At 42.7% G+C, this 20,797-nt stretch overlaps 1 protein-coding gene across 1 annotated transcript in view; it reads left to right on the forward strand.

Annotated features, from left to right (window-relative positions):
• The window catches only part of LOC311140566 (zinc finger protein 236-like), a 77,301-nt gene that overhangs the window by 15,401 nt on the left and 41,103 nt on the right, over positions 1-20,797 (forward strand). Inside the window, exons 7-14 of the mRNA XM_084175682.1 lie at positions 2,800-2,922; positions 3,359-3,532; positions 5,939-6,116; positions 8,094-8,366; positions 15,828-16,031; positions 16,117-16,249; positions 19,222-19,482; positions 19,784-20,040. Coding sequence (XP_084031808.1) covers positions 2,800-2,922; positions 3,359-3,532; positions 5,939-6,116; positions 8,094-8,366; positions 15,828-16,031; positions 16,117-16,249; positions 19,222-19,482; positions 19,784-20,040 — 1,603 coding nt within the window. The remainder of the gene's footprint in view (positions 1-2,799; positions 2,923-3,358; positions 3,533-5,938; positions 6,117-8,093; positions 8,367-15,827; positions 16,032-16,116; positions 16,250-19,221; positions 19,483-19,783; positions 20,041-20,797) is intronic.

Here is a 20,797-nt window from a genome sequence, read left to right on the forward strand (position 1 = left end):
GAAATGGATTTGATATGGGCTGGGTCTTGTGTCTTCTGACCTTTGAAAGCGACATTAGGGGAGGATTTGGCCGGCCGGGTTAGGGGAGGATTTGGCCGGCCGGGATGTCCTTGTCCCATCGCAAGCTTGATGTAGTCATTGTGTCCTAGGAATATGGGACCAAATACTACACTTTTGACTACTTTATTTATACAAATTATTTTGACCCCTACGTTTTTGAGAAAAAAAGTATTACTTGTTAATCAAAATCTCTTTCTCTGAGCAATTGTATTAGTATAAAATAATATAATTTTCAGTTTTTTTTAGCATACAATATAGCTTTGCACAGCCATTGGTAGGAAATGGATTTGATATGGGCTGGGTCTTGTGTCTTCTGACCTTTGACCCCCCCCCCCCCCCCCCCCCCCCGCTCCCCCTCTTCGTCTTTAATCAGTTAGATATACGGAAATAATATGGAACATTATTATGAAACAGAAGCTTCTATTACTGATGTAGCAACATTTCACACATCTAATGTGATATTTTCACATATTTGAGGTTCAATGGGAAAATAATGAGCCTAAACTTACGGTGGCAGGTAGCTTAGTGGGTAAGAGCGTTGTGCCAGTAACCGAAAGGTCGCTGGTTCTAATCCCCGAGCCGACTAGGTGAAAAATCTGTCGATGTGCCCTTGAGCAAGGCACTTAACCCTAATTGCTCCTGTAAGTCGCTCTGGATAAGAGCGTCTGCTAAATGACTAAAATGTAAATGTAAATGAAAAGTAGTCTCTGGGTTATTCAGTGTGATGATGGCAGTCGAGGAGTTGGTGTTTATAGGCAGCTGTATGCTCTTCTGGACCTGAGTGCCACTTTCATCGGGTTTGTGTCCACTAGTCACCATTACTTACATCTGTGCAAATGAGGACATGCAAATGTGAGGCTTCGTCCTTTTTATTGAGTGGCCAACTCAATCAGCTAGCCTTTCAATTTTCCCCACCCCTCACAACAATACATGTGATAATTCTATCAACCAAACATTTTTTACAGAGCCCCTCAAATAAAAAAATGGTTCTAACAAATTGGGAAGAGACACTAAAGAGCGTCCATAGCATGTTTTTGTCCGTCAGTGCTAACTGGCAGTGATGAGGTGAGTTGATTGAATCTGCCCCAAACCGCAGCTATTCAATGTTTTTGAATAATGCATGTGATTCTCACTAGTGTCCTTCAACCTACTCTGGCAGTAAGGACCTCGGCTTTATGAACAGACTTTATGAATATATTAAAGTCTGATGTGATTGGGAATACATTTCATAAGCAGATGCATCTGGAATATGGACAGGGAAGTGGGACTGTTTTTAGATTACCCCAAAGTTTCCGGAAAGTTCAGGTAATTGTTCTCTATCCTCCTAATCGCTGCCTTTTATTAGATTGCCCTTTAAAATAATCAGAAGATGGATATTTGTAATATCTGTCTTGGCTGAAGGTAAAATATGTATAATGTATACACTGAGTGTACAAAACATTAGGAACACCAGCTCTTTCCATGGCATAGACTTACCAGGTGAATCCAGGTGAAAGCTATGATCCCTTATTGTTGCTTGTTAAATCCACTTCAATCAGTGTAGATGAAGGGGAGAAGAGAGGTTAAAGAAGGATTTTTAAGCCTTGAGACAATTGAGACATGGATTGTGGATGTGTGCCATTCAGAGGGTGAATGGGCAGAGCAAAATATTTCAATGCCTTTGAATGGGGTATGGTAGTAGGTGCCAGGCGCAACGGTTTGAGTGTCAAACCCAGCAGCGTTGCAGTTATTTTCACGCTCAACAGTTTCCCGTGTGTATCAAGAACCCACCCAAAGGACATCCAGCTAACTTGACACAACTTTGAGAAGCATTGGATTCAACATGGGCCAGCATCCCTGTGAAACGCTTTCGACACCTTGTAGAGTCCATGCCCCGACGAATTGAGGCTGTTCTGAGGGCAAAATGGGTGCAACTCAATATTAGGAAGGTGTTCCTAATGTTTTGTACACTCAGTGTATATGTTAGTTGGTATTACATTATAATGACATGGTATGATATTTCTGCATCTATAACTTTCTCATTCATCATTATTAACAATTCATTCAGGATTATTCGTAATCATGGTAGCATCCACATTAAATTAGAAGTGTTTAGAAACATATTAGATTCTTTACAATACATTTATAATAAAAAATACTAAAAAAAATATATTGGACACAATAATCTGAAACACAACCGAAACAAACTGCAAATGCATCTAACAAGTTTGTAGAGCCACAAGCTTGATGTAGTCATTGCGTCCTAGGAATATGGGACCAAATACTACATTTTTGACTACTTTTATTTATACAAATTATTTTGACCCTTATGTTTTTGAGAAAAATAAGTATTACTTGTTAATCAAAATCTCTTTCTCTGAGCAATTGTATTAGTATAAAATAATATAATTTTCCGTTTTTTTAGCATACAATATAGCTCAGTATTTGAAATTACTTATTTTATACAGTCATTTTTCCTCATCTTTGTCAAGGGTGTCCACAATTTCTGACCACACTGTCTATGATTTTTAGGGTAATAAAACAGTATTAAAACAGTATCTGGACAGTATTATTTTTACCTGATGTAAAATAATTTCTTATTAATATAAAAATCTACAAAGAATGTAGCCTTCTGCTAATTCCCAAAGGTATCATATCCAATGAAAGCATTTAGGCCTTTAACAGCTCATTAATATAAATTGATAATCACAGTTGTCTGTATACTGACTTTGTTTCCTGTCTGTGTGTGTGTCTCTTCAGCTTACGGGAGTACCACTGTTCCCGTGCATGGACTGTAGCTGTGTGTTCAAAAAGCTAGGCAGTCTCAATGCCCACATCAGCAAGATGCACATCTTGCTCATAGAGGAATCGGCCAACACACAGGTGAGGGAGTGCATGCAGATGCAGGTGATGTGAACTTCTATAAGTTTCTCCTGATTCGGTTTCTGACCTCTGCATTCAGTTTGTTGTCTCACGCTGCAGCTAGCTTGATGCTGAGTGATCACACACACACACACACACACACACACACACACACACTGTAGCTCTACGACTACATGCAGGTTTTATGTGATTATTTCAGAGTGGGTCTCAATATTATGTCATCGTGTTTTTGTAATTAAATGGAACCTTGAAATCAGGTGTTCAGGTACACTAGGCTTCCCCCCAAATTTTTCGCTAACCTATGATGCCCTCCAAAACACAAAATAAGATAGAAAATGCTCTACGCTGCTCAGGTCAGCTCACCTCTGCCATTCTCTGTATTCCCTTTTCTCCTCTCATTCTCTCCACCTTCACACCCTCCCCCGCTGTCCCATAGGAGGTGGAGGAGTCGGGTCAGGGCGTGGCGGGGTCAGAGGGCAGTGAGGTGGTGACTGACGTGATCCAGCAGCTCCTAGAGCTGTCTGAGCAGGTGACAGGGGAGGGGACCCAGTCACAGCCCCAAGAACAGACCATCACCATGGAGACGGCCATCAACCAGGACATCCTACAGGTGGGAAGCATAACACATTCAGGAATGCACGCATGCGCGTAAACGTACGCACAGACACACGAACGCACGCATACACACACACACACACACACACACACACACACACACACACACACACACACACACACACACAGCTGTCTTACTATACTTGTGAGGACTTTTTGGGGACCAACAATTGATTCCCATTCAAAATCCTATTTTCCCTAACCCTAAACCTAACCCTTACCCTAACCTTAACCCCTAACCCTAATTCTAACCCTAATTGTAACCCTAACCTTAAACCTAACCCCTAAGCGTAAAATAGCATTTTTACAGGTGAGGACCGGCAAAATTTCCTAATTTCTCTGAATTTTAGTTGTGTTGAGAACAACGCAGCAGAGGTGGGTGGCAGTGGAGTGAGGAGACGGGGAAACAGCCATTGGGCCTTGAAAAAGCGCAGAGAGGGGAAAACCCACCTTAGTTATGATCAACTGAATTATGAAAATTTTGGAATAAAGTATGCAATTGAAGGCAGGTATCAAATTGTTGCTTAGACTAAAACTCCCAAAGTCATATCCAACCGTTATACTAATTTAAACCAATAGTCGTGTGGTCACCTAGATTATCATTTCAGCCCCGTTTTGATTGGGACAGCACCATCACAGCGTGGGGGATTTTTGTTTTCACTGAATCTCCGTTTGGATATTTGGTAACAATTAAGCTGGGGGAAATGTTAGCTAAGTTGAGGTAAGTGCTAATGATCATCTTTATTCTAGTTTGCTCATATATTAGCTGATCAGAACATTTTGCTAGCCATGTTATACAAGTGGATTTTGCCCTTCACTCGCGTAGTAGCCTGTCCTACTCCTGACTAAAAGCCTGTGACTTGTCTCATAATCAATCAATGTGATTTTGTTTCACAGATTCTCTGTATATTTGGTTAATTGATCTCTGGCTGGACAAGTGGAAGTGGTAGCTCATTTATCAGAAACATTTAGCATGCATTAATGTAGCTTAAATCAAGTGTATTAGTTATCTATTGCCTTACGTAGTAGCGTTATATAATAATAAAAATAATATGCCATTTAGCAGACGCTTTTATCCAAAGCGACTTACAGTCATGCGTGCATACATTTTTTTTTGTGTATGGGTGGTCCCGGGGATCGAACCCACTACCTTGGCGTTACAAGCGCTGTGCTCTACCAGCTGAGCTACTGAGAACCACCATATAGAGCCTAGGCTATTTTCCCATCGTCCCAATCCCACTGAAACCCAAAATCCTGACTCCTGTTGTCTCGTATTGCTGCCCATATGAGATCTTCGGTAGAGAATGTGTGATCAACAAACGGTGTGAGAGTAGATAATAATATTTTATTTTTAAACAGAGATGGTCCCCGTTAGGATACCTTGATATTTATACAATTTCCTCTCTTCAACTCCCCGTTATTCATGAGCTGATCTGCGATCTGTATAATCATCAATAAGATTTAGCCAAATTCATTCGTTGGAGGTTATCTAGCAAGTTTAGCAACTTTGCTCATTTGACTTTTGTTTGACTGCCGTTACAAAGTTTGTATGATTCGACAACGCTATAGCCTACTCGGGGTGCACTCTGTGCGTGCTCTGTGTCGAGATAGCCTATGCCTACTGTTGAAATGCGCTGAATTAATTGAGGAACATGATTTCGCAATTCACAACAATGTCATTGGCGATCGAAAGTTACTCTATCATTACTAAATATCAGTTTCACTTGCTGTGAAATCTTTACATAGTGGAGCAGCCAAACTGGCAATGTGGCACAGCGACAATCTTATTTTGTGAGAACCCTGGCATAGTGACTTTATCTTGGTTTTGAATGGGAATCAGTTTCAGGCTCATTTCATTTATGTGATGTCGGACCAGGCCTGGGCTCGGGCTTCAGCTCACCAGGCTTGGGCCGGACCGGGATCGAATTTTCAGTTCTGCTTCTGATGAGAACTCTAAACTGCATTCGTGTCTCGTGTGCATTCCGGCAGAGGCAATTATGCGTGTGCTTTGAATTTATGGTGACTTTGTGTGAAGTAAATAGGCTAGGCTAAAGGCTTCCATGTGACAACCTGTTTGGATAATGTGCTATTTTATTTGTTACCTATCTGCTGCTGCGCATGTGTATTTTGTGGAATTGCATTAGTGTGACATTGGAGGGGAAATGTTGTAATTTCCATTGTCATAGATTTTCTTGGGGAAATGTGACGAGAGGTCCCAGGACTGCACTGGGATCCCGGTTACCGGTATTATTCCCTAGTGTCATGTAGCCTAGCTCTAATCATGTGATCAAGGCATAAAGCACAGTAATGCCCAATACTATGGATAGAAAGATTTATACATAGTATTAGTCACAGTTTTTGTTATACCTTGTCACCCCTGTACCCCCACACGCACACACAGCAAGCCCTGGAGAACAGTGGGTTGAGTGTGGTTCAGTCCCAGACCAACGGAGTGGCCAGACAGACTCAGAGCCATGCCACCGGGGGGGCTCTACCTGACAGTAAGAAGTTACCAGGCCAGGACAAAACCACCAAGAAGGAGAAAAGAAGTATCTTCAAAAAACCTGTACAGATGCCAGGTAGGGCATACCCCAAATAATGTCCAAGTGTGCTTGTGTATGAAACCAGGTCTTAGTCAACTCCATAAATTTACTAACTTGTGAAATGTCCATTGACAATAAACAGGTATATTGCATACAGTGGGGAAAAAAAGTATTTAGTCAGCCACCAATTGTGCAAGTTCTCCCACTTAAAAATATGAGAGAGGCCTGTCATTTTCATCATAGGTACACGTCAACTATGACAGACAAATTGAGAAAAAAAAAATCCAAAAAATTACATTGTAGGATTTTTAATGAATTTATTTGCAAATTATGGTGGAAAATAAGTATTTGGTCACCTACAAACAAGCAAGATTTCTGGCTCTCACAGACTTGTAACTTCTTCTTTAAGAGGCTCCTCTGTCCTCCACTCGTTACCTGTATTAATGGCACCTGTTTGAACTTGTTATCAGTATAAAAGACACCTGTCCACAACCTCAAACAGTCACACTCCAAACTCCACTATGACCAAGACCAAAGAGCTGTCAAAGGACACCAGAAACAAAATTGTAGACCTGCACCAGGCTGGGAAGACTGAATCTGCAATAGGTAAGCAGCTTGGTTTGAAGAAATCAACTGTGGGAGCAATTATTAGGAAATGGAAGACATACAAGACCACTGATAATCTCCCTCGATCTGGGGCTCCACGCAAGATCTCACCCTGTGGGGTCAAAATGATCACAAGAACGGTGAGCAAAAATCCCAGAACCACACGGGGGGACCTAGTGAATGACCTGCAGAGAGCTGGGACCAAAGTAACAAAGCCTACCATCAGTAACACACTACGCCGCCAGGGACTCAAATCCTGCAGTGCCAGACGTGTCCCCCTGCTTAAGCCAGTACATGTCCAGGCCCGTCTGAAGTTTGCTAGAGTGCATTTGGATGATCCAGAAGAGGATTGGGAGAATGTCATATGGTCAGATGAAACCAAAATAGAACTTTTTGGTAAAAACTCAACTCGTCGTGTTTGGAGGACAAAGAATGCTGAGTTGCATCCAAAGAACACCATACCTACTCTGAAGCATGGGGGTGGAAACATCATGCTTTGGGGCTGTTTTTCTGCAAAGGGACCAGGACGACTGATCCGTGTAAAGGAAAGAATGAATGGGGCCATGTATCGTGAGATTTTGGGTGAAAACCTCCTTCCATCAGCAAGGGCATTGAACATGAAACGTGGCTGGGTCTTTCAGCATGACAATGATCCCAAACACACCGCCCGGGCAACGAAGGAGTGGCTTCGTAAGAAGCATTTCAAGGTCCTGGAGTGGCCTAGCCAGTCTCCAGATCTCAACCCCATAGAAAATCTTTGGAGGGAGTTGAAAGTCCGTGATGCCCAGCGACAGCCCCAAAACATCACTGCTCTAGAGGAGATCTGCATGGAGGAATGGGCCAAAATACCAGCAACAGTGTGTGAAAACCTTGTGAAGACTTACAGAAAACGTTTGACCTGTGTCATTGTCAACAAAGGGTATATAACAAAGTATTGAAAAACTTTTGTTATTGACCAAATACTTATTTTCCACCATAATTTGCTAATATATTCATAAAAAATCCTACAATGTGATTTTCTGGAATTTTTTTCCTCATTTTGTCTGTCATAGTTGACGTGTACCTATGATGAAAATTACAGGCCTCTCTCATCTTTTTAAGTGGGAGAACTTGCACAATTGGTGGCTGACTAAATACTTTTTTCCCCCACTGTATATTGGTAGTTTCAATTGATTGATCCCCTGAATTTAAGGAATTTAAGTGGATTTGGTCCCAACGCTGTGCCTGCTCATCTCATGTGGGACCAGTGTCGTGTCCATTAGGGCACCATGTAGCGAAACGTAACACGAAAATTAATGTTTCTTATTGGACAGGTCCAGGTAGTCTCTCCCTGTGTGTCTGTTTTCTTCCATTTGGTGCCTAATGAACACAACCCATGTCACCCCTTTCTGTCCCCCCTCCCCGTAGGCTCCATCAGGGAGGAGAACGGCGTGCGGTGGCACAGCTGCCCTTACTGCAACAAGGAGTTCAAGAAGCCCAGCGACCTGGTGCGCCACATCCGCATCCACACACACGAGAAGCCCTTCAAGTGCAAGCAGTGCTTCCGCGCTTTTGCCGTCAAGAGCACCCTCACCGCCCACATGAAAACGCACACAGGCATCAAGGCCTTCGAGTGCCAGTTCTGCATGAAGTGCTTCTCCACGTCGGGCAGCAGGAAGGTCCACATGCGCCTACACACAGGTGAGAGTGATAGTATGGCGTTGTTATTAAGAGTGATATTAGCGCCATCAGAAATTGATACTTTCCGCCATTCGGAAAGTATTCAGACGCCTTGATTTTTTCCACATTTTTTCCCAGCCTTATTTTAAAATGGATAAAAACAAAACAAAAATCTAATCGATCTACACACAATACACCATAATGACAAAGCGAAAAAACCAGGTTTTTAGAAATCTTTGCATATGTGTTATTTCATAGTTTTGATGTCTTCACTATTATTCTACAATGTAGAAAATAGTAAAAATAAAGAAAAACCCTTGAATGAGTAGTTGTTCTAAAACTTTTGTCCGGTAGTGTATAAAAAAATTGAAATACCTTATTTACATAAGTATTCAGGCCCTTTGCTATGAGACTCGAAATTGAGCTCAGGTGCATCCTGTTTCCATTGATCATCCTTGAGATGTTTCTACAACTTGATTGGAGTCCACCTGTGGTAAATTCAGTTGATTGGACATGATTTGGAAAGGCACACACCTGTCTATATAAGGTCCCACAGTTGACAGTGCATGTCAGAGCAAAAACCAAGCAATGAGATCGAAGGACTTGTCCGTAGAGCTCCGGGACAGGATTGTGTAGAGGCACAGATCTGGGGAAGGGTACCAAAACATTTCTGCATCATTGAAGGTCCCAAGAACACAGTGGCCTACATCATTCTTAAATGGAAGAAGTTTGGAACCACCAAGACTCTTCCTAGAGCTGGCCGCCGGGCCAAACTGAGCAATCGGGGGAGAAGGACAACCGTCTCTGCAGCACTCCACCAATCAGGCCTTTATGGTAGAGTGGCCAGACTGAAGCCACTCCTCAGTAAAAGGCACATGACAGCCCGCTTGGAGTTTGCCAAAAGGCACCTAAAGACTCTCAGACCATGAGAAACAATGCCAAGTGTCACGTCTGGAGGAAACCTGGCACCATCCCTATGGTGAAGCATGGTGGTGGCAGCATCATGCTGTGGGGATGTTTTTCAGCAGCAGGGACTGGGAGACTAGTCAGGATTGAGGGAAAGATGAACGTTAAAAAGTACATAGAGATCCTTGATGAAAAACTGCTCCAGAGCGCTCAGGACCTCAGACAGGGGCGAAGGTTCACCTTCCAACAGGACAACGACCCTAAGCACACAGCCAAGACAACACAGGAGTGGCTTCGGGACAAGTCTCTGAATGTCCTTTAGTGGCCCAGCCAGAACCCGGACTTGAACCCGATCTAACATCTCTGGTGAGACCTGAAAATGGCTGTGCAGCAACGCTCCACATCCAACCTGACAGAGCTTAAGAGGATCTGCAGAGAAGAATGGGAGAAACTCCCCAAATACAGGTGTGCCAAGCTTGTAGCGTCATACCCAAGAAGACTCGAGGCTGTAATCGCTGCCAAAGGTGCTTTAACAATGTACTGAGTAAAGCGTCTGAATACTTTTTTATTTTGAATACATTTGCAAATATTTCTAAAAACCTGTTTTTGCTTTGTCATTATTGGGTATTGTGTGTAGATTGATGAAAAACAACAACAATTTATTCAATTTTAGAATGAGGCTGTAACGTAACAAAATGTGGAAAAAGTCAAGGGGTCTGAATACTTTCCGAATGCACTGTATATCACTCCTTAATGGTCATCCATGTGACTGTGTTGTCAGGTTTACAGGAAGGCTGCTTTTGTACTCAATTCTGAATTTGTGATCAAGACTTATTATGATTAACGTTGGTTTCATAATCTGGTTTTGAAGGTTTAACGTGATTTAAGTTATAGAAAAAAGTCATGATGCGACTCTAATGATTTGAAAAAAGTTGCTTGAAAGGAATGAGCTCTGCTTAGTTTTTTGCGCAGGCTGTACATACTTCATCAGTCTCTCATTCACAATTTGAGAAGCACTTGATAATGCCTCGAATTTCCCGGCGGCATCCCCTTTGTGTGGCCATAATGCACCCTAAAAAAATCCATGCCTTCCCCCTGAGTACTGTCTGCTCCGAAGCACCTCTCACTCACACCGCTCTCTATCACGTGATCGGGTCTTTCTCACAGTCTACAAGTGAAGACCGACACACCGGGGACGCAATTGCATATGTCCTTATCCAATTCCGAGGTGCATATTGAAGATATTGGAAGAACTGTCCACATTTACTTTTCGTCAGCCAACAAGATGAGGAGACCTAAGGAACAGCAAAAGCACTAGCCTATGTCGATCTACTATCCCCCACAGTACAAAAGTTTACTTATTCTATTCTGTGCGAGAAATAAATATTCCAAACATAGTCTTGGACAGTTGTGGGATAGATCCCAAATTAAAACAACCTCTAGCATCCCAAAAACCTTTTTACGCAATGAGGCTGATGCAACAGATCAGAACGTTTAGCTTAAAATGTTGATAAACTATTAGGCTATTTCTTCACATTATAAGTACAGCAATGCGCACACGGTAGTAGGCTATAAGCGCAAATGTTCCATTAGTGGGGAAAAACACCATTATCAAAAGTGACCACAAATGTGATTATGCAGGTAATGCTTTTATTATAAAGGTGCATTTTTATGGTGAAAATGATCTTCCCCAAACTTGAAACTCACGTGCTGCTTATGTATGCCAGTTAGGCTCTACACCCCTTGTAAAGCGGATTAATGTGCTTAATTTTAAGAAGTTATTTGGCCACTTTAGTTGTGATACAAACCTTATCAAAACATACAGGCCTATGTGCTAGGCGGTGTGCAACAATGATTTCGAAAAAGTCGCACAAAAAAAAGGCATTGTTTCTTGCCTTACGCTGGGGCATCATTCACAAGTGATAATATATCATTCACAAGTGATAGGCTAATATTGTCACCCATCAGACTATTCTTGATTTAGTTTTTTCTTTACATATAGTAAATAATATATGTGTGAAATTAATTTTGATTTAGAATGGACCATTTTCATGCACCTGTCTCAATACAGGGGCAGCGGAAAAAATGTCATCTCTGCACTTAAATAGCGAATGGAGGATGCTTTTCCTGTGGTTCATTTTCATGCCAGCCAGATAGGCTATACTCTTGTTGTAAAGATAAGCAATGTGCTTAATATTTGCTTAATATTAGGAAAGTTGAGAAATAAACATAGTAGGCCTAGCCTATAGAAAGCTGATGAGATCCTCCTCTTTTTAATAGAGGCCATCACGCTGTTTTCTCGTGTAATTGCATAGCCTATAGAAATGTTGCGCAACATGAGCCCATGGGCTCTCATTAAGTGTTTGATTAGATTTTCGATAACATTTGCATTAATGTCAAAGTTATTAGAGGGACAATAGAATGCTGAGTACCATGCAGTTAGCAAGTTTGGTAGGCTACTAATGACCATCAGCAGCATCAGAGCTTGGAGAAGCCTAATTACTGTGACTAAACGGTAATGTGGAATTTGACTGCCTTCATGACTCGTGACCGCCGGTGTGGCGGTAATACGGTCACCGCAACAGCCCTACTCTTAGTCGAGCAGTGAATATCAAACATATATTCAACCACAAAGACCAGGGAAGTTTTCCAATGCCTTGCAAAGAAGGGCACGTATTGGTCGATGGGTAAAAATAAAAAAACAGACATTGATTATATAACCCTTTGAGCATGGAGATGTTATTAATTACACGTTGAATGGTTTATCAATACACCCAGTCACTACAAAGAAAAAGGGATCCTTCCTAACTCAGTTGCCGGAGAGGAAGGAAACCACTCAGGAATTTCACCATGAGGCCAATAGTGTCTTTAAAACAGTTACAGAGTTTAATGGCTGTGATAGGAGAAAACTGAGGATGGATCAACAACATTGTAGTTACTCCACAATGCTAACCTAAATGACAGAGTGAAAAGAAGGAAGCCTGTACAGAATAAAAATATTCCAAAACACAATATGGCACTAAAGTAAAACTGCAAAAAATAAAATTAACTTTATGTCCTGAATACAAAGCGTTATGTTTGGGGCAAATCCAACACAACACAACACATCACTTAGTACCACTCTTTATATTTTCAAGCATGGTGGTGGCTGCATCATTTTATGGGTATGCTTGTCATCGGCAAGGACTAGGGCGTTTTTTAGGATAAAAATAAATGGAATAGATCTAAGCACAGGCAAAATCCTAGAGGAAAACCTGGTTCAGTCAGCTTTCAAACAGACACCTAAAACACAAGGACAAATATACACTGGAGTTGCTTACCAAGATGACATTGAATGTTCCTGAGTGGCCTAGTTACAGTTTTGACTTAAATCGGCTTGAAAATCAATGGCAAGATTTGAAAATGGATGTCTAGCAATGACCAGCAACCAACTTGACAGCGCATTAAGAATTTTTTTAAGAATAATGTGCAAATATTGTACAATTCAGGTGTGCAAAACTCTTAGAGACTCACCCAGAAAGACTCACAGCTGTAATTGCTGCCAAAGGTGACTCTAATGTGTATTGACTCAGGGGTGTGAATACTTATGTAAATTAGATATTTCTGTATTTCATTTTCAATAAATGTACAAAAATGATGGGATATTGTGTGTAGATGGGTGAGGGGAAGAAAATGTTTATTTAATCAATTTTGAATCCAGGCGTATCACAAGAAAATGTGGAATAAGTCAAGGGGTATGAATACAGTGAAAGCACTGTATAACCTGTCAGAAATGTCCAGTTGATCAACTACTAGCCCATGTTAGCTAGGTAGGTCAGTTAGGGTAACCAGCTATCAAAATCCTGTAGTTATCAAAGCCAGATTATGTTCCCAGGGGCCTCGACCCCCTGGGGGGCCCCATTTTTTATTTTGTTGAGTCACTCCATTATTATATGAACACACATAAGACATGGCAAAAGGTGCAGAATTAGCTTTTAAATTAGCTTTAAACTGCACAATTTTCTCTCCGCCCCATGGCAAAATGTGTAGAATTGCAGCAAATAAGATTTAAAACTGAAATATTTTCTCTACGCGAACAAGAGGGGTGTGAACAGTTTGAACCGTTTCGGGTTGTATGGGTTGCGAGGTGGGGGTTTATTACTACGCCGGACCTTTGCCACCTAGGAAGACCGGACCTTATCAAATAGTAGTTGAGTACCCCTCTTCTAGATTGAATGCACAGTGGTGCACCAAAGCTATGATTAGCATTAATTAGCCTAGTGAGCGGATGTGTAGTGTAAAGCTTTTGATAGGCGGTTCTTTACCAAGGCAACGTTTGTGGTCCCCTTTCACTAATTGCAGTAGTTGGGATTTCGTGTCACAGCCAAGATTAAGATGTCTGGGTGAGTTATGTGGTGTAATGTAACGCTTGGCCTTCCGTAATTATTTAATTAACACACACACACAATTTAACGCAGATCCATCTAAACCCTGGCCTCATCTCTCATTTGCATGATGATTTGATTACCGGTATTGCTTCATCTTTTAGAATGTTGACCTTAACGTAGCCGCGTATCCGTCTGTATGCATTTACATGTTGGCGTTAGTGTTGATTGATGCAAAGTAGAGGTCTTCACATATCCACCTATACCCGAATACCCGAGACCCGATCCGGGACCCGAGCGGGTCTGGATCCAGAATTCTAAATAATGTCACGGGTCGGATCTGATATGATTGTCACAAGTCTCGGGTATGTGTAATTTTAACTGACTTGTCCGAAAGGGCCCGTACACATCCGAACGCAACTGCTGCAGTAGAGAGAGATATTTAATAATTTATGCTGCTGCTCTTACTCTTCACGAGAGTGGATTGTGGCGCGTGTAGCTTGTTGTGGTTGGCCAATCATAAGTCATTAAAGCCGCAATAGGCTACAGTCATAGATCTCTGTGAGTGGCAAAAGTTAGGCGATATCTAATCAATGGAAGATGGAATTAAAATGACGGAATTAAAAGATAAAGGAGAAGGATAGGCTACAATGACCAAGAGCCAACCGGTAGGCCGCTGCTTAATATTCTTAATGGAGTTGTTGTTATTTGCAACTGTAGAATGAGAAAGCGCATGCACTTGCAGCCTCAATTAGCCTAGCTAGCTAACATTAGCTAGCTTAACTAGCTTCTCCCGGTTTGATGCAGTCAAGACGGGTACTACGTAATCATTTTTGATGATAAATAAACTAGCTTTGGCAGCTATTAGTCTACTATAGTGCGAGTCGGCTTGTTGGTTCGTTGCTGTCTCTCCCTCCCTGCTCCCTGTGTCACTCGCTCACAGTATGTCCCCTCCCCGCCTGCTAGAGCGGCACCTCTCTCGCTCTTTATCAGCTCTGGTTAATAAAGTAACTTAAAAAATGACTTTTCTGCTGCTTCAAACACTCGGATCGGACCGTGTCTGGATCCGACCAGGTCTATACGGAACGGGTCTGTTCGGAATGGGTTTCTATATTGAAAAAATTAATGTATGTATATCGGGTCCTGGTGGGAAAGCTCCAGGTCCATTTCGGAACGGGTCCAACCTCTAATGCAAAGCCATTCCCTTTTTTTATTAGGTGTGCTCCGTATGGACAATAATTCATTTTAACTTTTTTAATTAACATTCAAACACACTTGTTTGCATAAGCCATGTATAGCTAAGCTGTTATGGGTGTTTGTGATTTAGTTCAAATTCAAGTTTATTTAATTTATTCACGTCATACAATTGGATTCTGAATTACGTAATGCATGATTAAAAAAGTATGTTAATTTAAAAACAACAACAATACAACATTTAGGTTACTGTGGTTTAGTCTGTTAAGGTGTCCGCATGCCTCCCAGCCGAAACAGTTCGGTGGAGTTCGTGCATATATTATGACAACATTTTGTTTGTTTTGGACTTCGGTGAGGGTTCTTTCGGCTGTTCGGGCACACATTTTTTTCTGGAGGGAAGCCGAAGTTCGGAGCCGAAGTCTACGCCGCTTTGTCTGTGATTGGTCAACAGTAGGGATTCTTCAATAAAGTCTTTATTGTCATTCAAAGAGACGAGTCGTTTTCATGTAAATCTTTTCATTGAAAAATACTGCACCAAACATCTTTGTTAGATGTAAAATTGCGCGACTAAGATCTCTTCGGTAAAAACGTAAAAATGTATGACAGATTTCTTTAGTTATCTTAGATTAATTCTGACTATTTTGAGGAAGTGTATACTGGCTATGGCTTCTCAAAATGGACAAACTATTGCCGTTTTTTTTTTTAAGGGAGTATGCGAGCACACTAGTTCGGTTCGGCTAGCCGAGTTCGGCTAGGCGCTGAACTGAAGCATGCTGACAACTTTAGGGGTTGGCGTTCCACAGGTTTCTTTTGATTTTTATGTCATCTCAGGAGACATTGGTAAGTTAAATCGATTTCGGTCTACTCAATACGATACTGTTTATAAGTTTGTATTTTCTCGAGCTTGTCTCTCGATTTAACTGACATGAATACGTTTCCATTTCCAAACTGATGCAGTTCTCATTATTGTCTGAATTTAATTCCACATGCTAATTTAGATGAATGTTCTTGTTGCCAGGTTTGCGTCCGTTCCCGTGCCCTCACTGTGAAAAGATCTTCCGTACGTCGGGGCACAGAAAAACACACATCGCCTCCCACTTCAAGAGCCTGCAGCAGAAGAAGCACAAGTTCCCACGCAAAGCCCACAAAACCAAGGTGTCCAAGAGCAACCTACCTCTGCCTGACATCCCCCTGCAAGAGCCCATACTCATCACGGACCTCGGTAACGCATGCATGCTCACTCGCTCCCTCACAAGCACACATGCACACACACACGCACTTTGTTCATATTGTCCCCTCCTCCCCAGGTCTCATCCAGTCCCAGAACCCTCGCCTGGCCTTCCAGACGTACCTGGAGATGGTGGACAACGATCGGCCATACAAGTGTCCCTACTGTAACAAGGCCTATAAGAAATCCAGCCACCTCAAGCAGCACGTTAGGTACAGCTATTCTCTACACGCATACACACATTACAGCATATGTTTTACTATCCTTGTGGGGGCCTAAAATTGATTTCCATTCAAAATCCTGTCATAACCATAACCCTAAACCTAAACCCCTAAACCTAACCCTTAAGCCTAAAATAGCCTTTGTCCTCGTGGGAAATGTCCCCTGAGGGAGAATTTTCTTTAGAAATATCGTCCTCTCTGAAGCAGCTGGCATTGCCGACATATACCAGTGAATGTATTTCTGATTGAGTCCATAGATATACAGTAGTGGGAGGAAGTTATATATTTAGCCTCAGTTTAGATCCTCTTGTACCTTGTCATTGGGATAAGCCTGCTGTAGCGTGTCAGACAGCTGCTGAGCTGCTGTTATCAGTGGAGTTAGAGTCCACCCCTGTGGCTTAGTGGCATTAGCTCTTCATTTGATGCTAGAGAACCAGGGAGAGGGATGAGCTGGGCTGAGCAGAGCCTGGGGAAGGACAAGGAGGCAGGGGAGGAGGGCTGAGCACATGGCGGAGGGTTTGAGCCACTGGCAGACACCTGGGTTCAAGTAGTATTTGTTATCTTTCAAATACTATGAGGGTTTTATTGAGCCTGCCTAGAGTGCCAGGTGGGAGGGGCTTGCACTTTTGGGACTATTCCATTGGTTCAATCAATTCACTCCATCAAGCGCAGCTGAAGGACACTATATATACAAAAGTATGTGGACACCGCTTCAAATTTGTGGATTCAGCGATTTTTGTTGCTACACTCACTACCGAGTTCCAAACTGCCCCTGGAAGCAACGTCAGCACAATAATTGTTTGTCGGGAGCTTCATGAAATGGGTTTCCATGGCCGAGCAGCAGCACACAAGCCTAAGATCACCATGCACAATGCCGAACGTCAGCTGGAGTGGTGTATATCTCGCCACCATTGGACTCTGGAGCAGTGGAAACGCGTTCTCTGGAGTGATTAATCACTCTTCACCATCTGGCAGTCCGACGGACAAATCTGGGTTTGGCGGATGCCAGGAGAACACTACCTGCCCCAATGCATAGTGCCAACTGTAAAGTTTGGTGGAGGAGTAATAATGGTCTGGGCTAGGCCCCTTAATTCCAGTGAAGGGAAATCTTAATGCTACAGCATACAATGACATTCTAGACTATTCTGTTCTTCCAACTTTGTGGCAACAGTTTGGGGAAGGCCCTTTCCTGTTTCAGCATGACAATGCCCCTCTGCACAAAGCGAGGTCCATACAGAAATGGTTTGTTGAGATTGGTGTGGAAGAACTTCACTGGCCTGCACGGAGCCCTAACCTCAACCCCATCGAACACCTTTGGGATGAATTGGAACGCCGACTGCGAGCCAGGCCTAATCGCCCGACATCAGTCTCCGAACTCACTAATGCTCTTGTGGCTGACTGGAAGCAATGTTCCAAAATCTAGTGGAAAGCCTTCTCAGAAGAGTGGAGGTTGTTATATCAGCAAAGGGGGGACCAACTCCATATTAATGCCCATAATTTTGGAATGAGATGTTCGATGAGCAGATGTCCACATACTTCTGGTCATGTAGTGTATTTAAAGTATATAAAACGAAAACTAGGGAGAACCAGGGAGAGGGTGGCAGGTAGCTTAGTGGTTAAGAGCGTTGTGCCAGTATCCGAAAGGTCGCTGGTTCTAATCCCCGAGCCGACTAGGTGAAAAATCTGTCGATGTGCCCTTGAGCAAGGCACTTAGCCCTAATTGCTCCTGTATGTCGCTCTGGATAAGAGCGTCTGCTAAATGACTAATAATAATAATAATAATACTATTTGAACCCAGGTTTGGCTAATGCCTCTGCTGTGTATGCCCTGCCAGCCTGGTTTATGATAAGACAGGCCAGGTAGAGAGGAAAACATGTACGGAGGGAAGAGAAGGGGAGAAAAAATATTCAGATGTAGTGTGGGGTGGCAAGTAGCCTAGCGGTTAAGAGCGTTGGGCCAATAACCATAACAGTAATTGCTCCTGTAAGTCGCTCTGGATAAGAGCGTCTGCTAAATGACTAAAATGTGAAATTTTGTGACAGGCCATTTTATTTTTGTCTGGTTTAATTTCCAGGTTGTTGTCAGGAATAACGTGTAATGTCACAGTGGTGGATATGTCCATTAACTAGCAAATATATCTGGAAAATGTCTCCCCACCATTTACCACAGGAAAAAGTAGCTAGAATGAGTATTGTATTCAGTTTCAGCCTTTTTCTTAGGATGAGAAAAATGGGAGATTGAAGTTTGGGGCTCCAAGGAGTAATTGCCCGAGCAGTATTCATTGATTCTCTCAGGATGTCGTTTTGCCCTTTGGGCTGACACATCGAATCTTCCCCCTTACTAAAATGTTTATTCAGTTTACTACTGTGGGGAAGAGAAAAGAAACAGCCTATTTAATAAAGGTCACAGTCTCGATAGACGAGGAAACAGAAGAAAAAATCTACTTTTTACCTTAATAACGACGTTGCCTTCGCTGCTCCACTCAGCCTATCTGAGATTGATGTTCTGTATTCCCTAGTGTCTGTTTACTGCAGACCATGACAGAGCCCAAGTCAAAACTTTGTCACATTATACTGATAAACCTATTCCTCAGTCAGAGGGAATTTACTGCGTACACCATGCATAATGCATAATGCTTACTGTTTTTTTTAGGACTTGCAAATTAGAGTCCCTTGACATTTATATAACTATTTATTCTTCCTAATTTGAGCCATTGACTCAGACCATAACACACCCAGTCATAACATCACCGGTCTTAACATTACATTACATTCATAACATTCTACTACACCCAGGGTTGATATGCAATGTGTTTGTGATATGATCTGAGGAAGATCCTTGTGGATCGAAACGTTGTCAATAAAGGTGGTAATTGGGAGCATATTCAGTGTGCAGGCCTTTCTGTTCTTTTCATGTGATGATATGTCTCATGATATTAACGTTGTTGGGTCATCTTCCATCAGGTCTCACACGGGAGAGAGGCCATACAAGTGTGTCCAGTGCAGTAAGGGCTTTGCTTCCTCTGGGGTGCTGAAGGCCCACATCCGGACCCACTCGGGCCTCAAGGCCTACAAGTGCCTGATTTGTGACACCACGTTCACCACCAGCGGCAGCCTGCGCCGTCATATGACAACCCACAGCGACATGCGGCCCTACATGTGTCCTTACTGCCAGAAGACCTTCAAGTCCTCGCCCAACTGCAGGAAGCACATGAAGACCCACAGGTTAGTAATGCTCATGTGTTGTCGGGCACAGAGTTGTTTCTGGTCATGTGATCTGACCAGGAGGAAAAAGGAAAAACTACAGGCCTTAATTCAGGTCATGTGATCAGGAATACTGGCTAGCGAGAGCGTCGCTCTCCCAATTTGGTTATTATCACGTTACTGAAATTTGTGTGAAATTTAAACTTTCTCAACTCTAAATCTCTAGATGTCAAATCTTTCCATAAAAAATGGCTGATTTCTGTTAGTTTTGTAGCTCAAAGTAGTAAACAACCTGAATCCACCTCCCCATTCCCCCTCCCAGGTATGAGTTGGCCCAGCAGCTCCACCAACAGCAGAACCCGGAGCCCTCGCCGCTGGACGACCCCATGGACGGCACCACCGTGACCCATGACCTGCAGGTGGAGCTGGAAGACGGCACCCTACAGCAGGAGGCTCCTCCCACGGTGGGCTCGGCGCAGCAGGGCATGCTGGGGCTGGGCCATGCGCAGGTGGTGGGCGGCGGCCAGCAGGTGTCGCTGGAGACCCAGCTGAGTGACCAGTCCCTGGGACAGGAAGAGGGTAAGAATGTCAGCGTATTTGAGGGCATCAGTTTGGACAAGGCACAGACTCACTGGTCTTGAACACGTAATAAGTAGTTATTAGGTACGCAAGGTGATTTGCAGATCAGTGATTCTGTGCAGTCTGACGACAATATACTTTGTAGTCGATCTCGAACGTAGTCTTTTAATGTCGATGCCAACTGTGCCTCAACTTTATCGGCCTGCTGCCTCGTCCCTCTAACTTTCATTGGGGAATCCACCTAGTTCTATGGTGGATGTACAAAGGATGATGTGAACAAAGGGATCCACCCCTAGAAGGTGTCTGAACCCTTCCCAACATCAACAGACACTTCTACAGAGATACAGACTTCCCACTTTCTTCTTGCTCTCCACCCACTCTTGATCTTAGATTGTATTTTTCATTTGGCCAGTCTACGCTGCAAGGTGTTTCATTTTCAGGGACAATGGTTGGCAACAACTGTGTTAGCAAAAAAAGCAAGGAACTGTTGAATATGGAATCTTATTAATATTTTGAATAGCACATTTTTCTAAATGGCAATCTTTTAAGATGGCAAAGGGCAAACATCTGGGTTTCTAAAAGAGCACTCATCTCGTCCGTCTGTATAACTCCTCCATCTGTATTCCTTCCTCCACTCCAAATAGCGAGTCCATTTATTTCACTCTTTCAATACTTTTTATCTGTCCATTACTCAAACGCTATTTCCATTCCAATGCTGGATTTTCAAAAACCTTCTCTCTTTTCTTACTGATGCTTT

This window comes from Coregonus lavaretus, assembly GCF_964263955.1.
Source record: "Coregonus lavaretus genome assembly, chromosome: 13".
NCBI classification, from domain to species: domain Eukaryota; kingdom Metazoa; phylum Chordata; class Actinopteri; order Salmoniformes; family Salmonidae; genus Coregonus; species Coregonus lavaretus.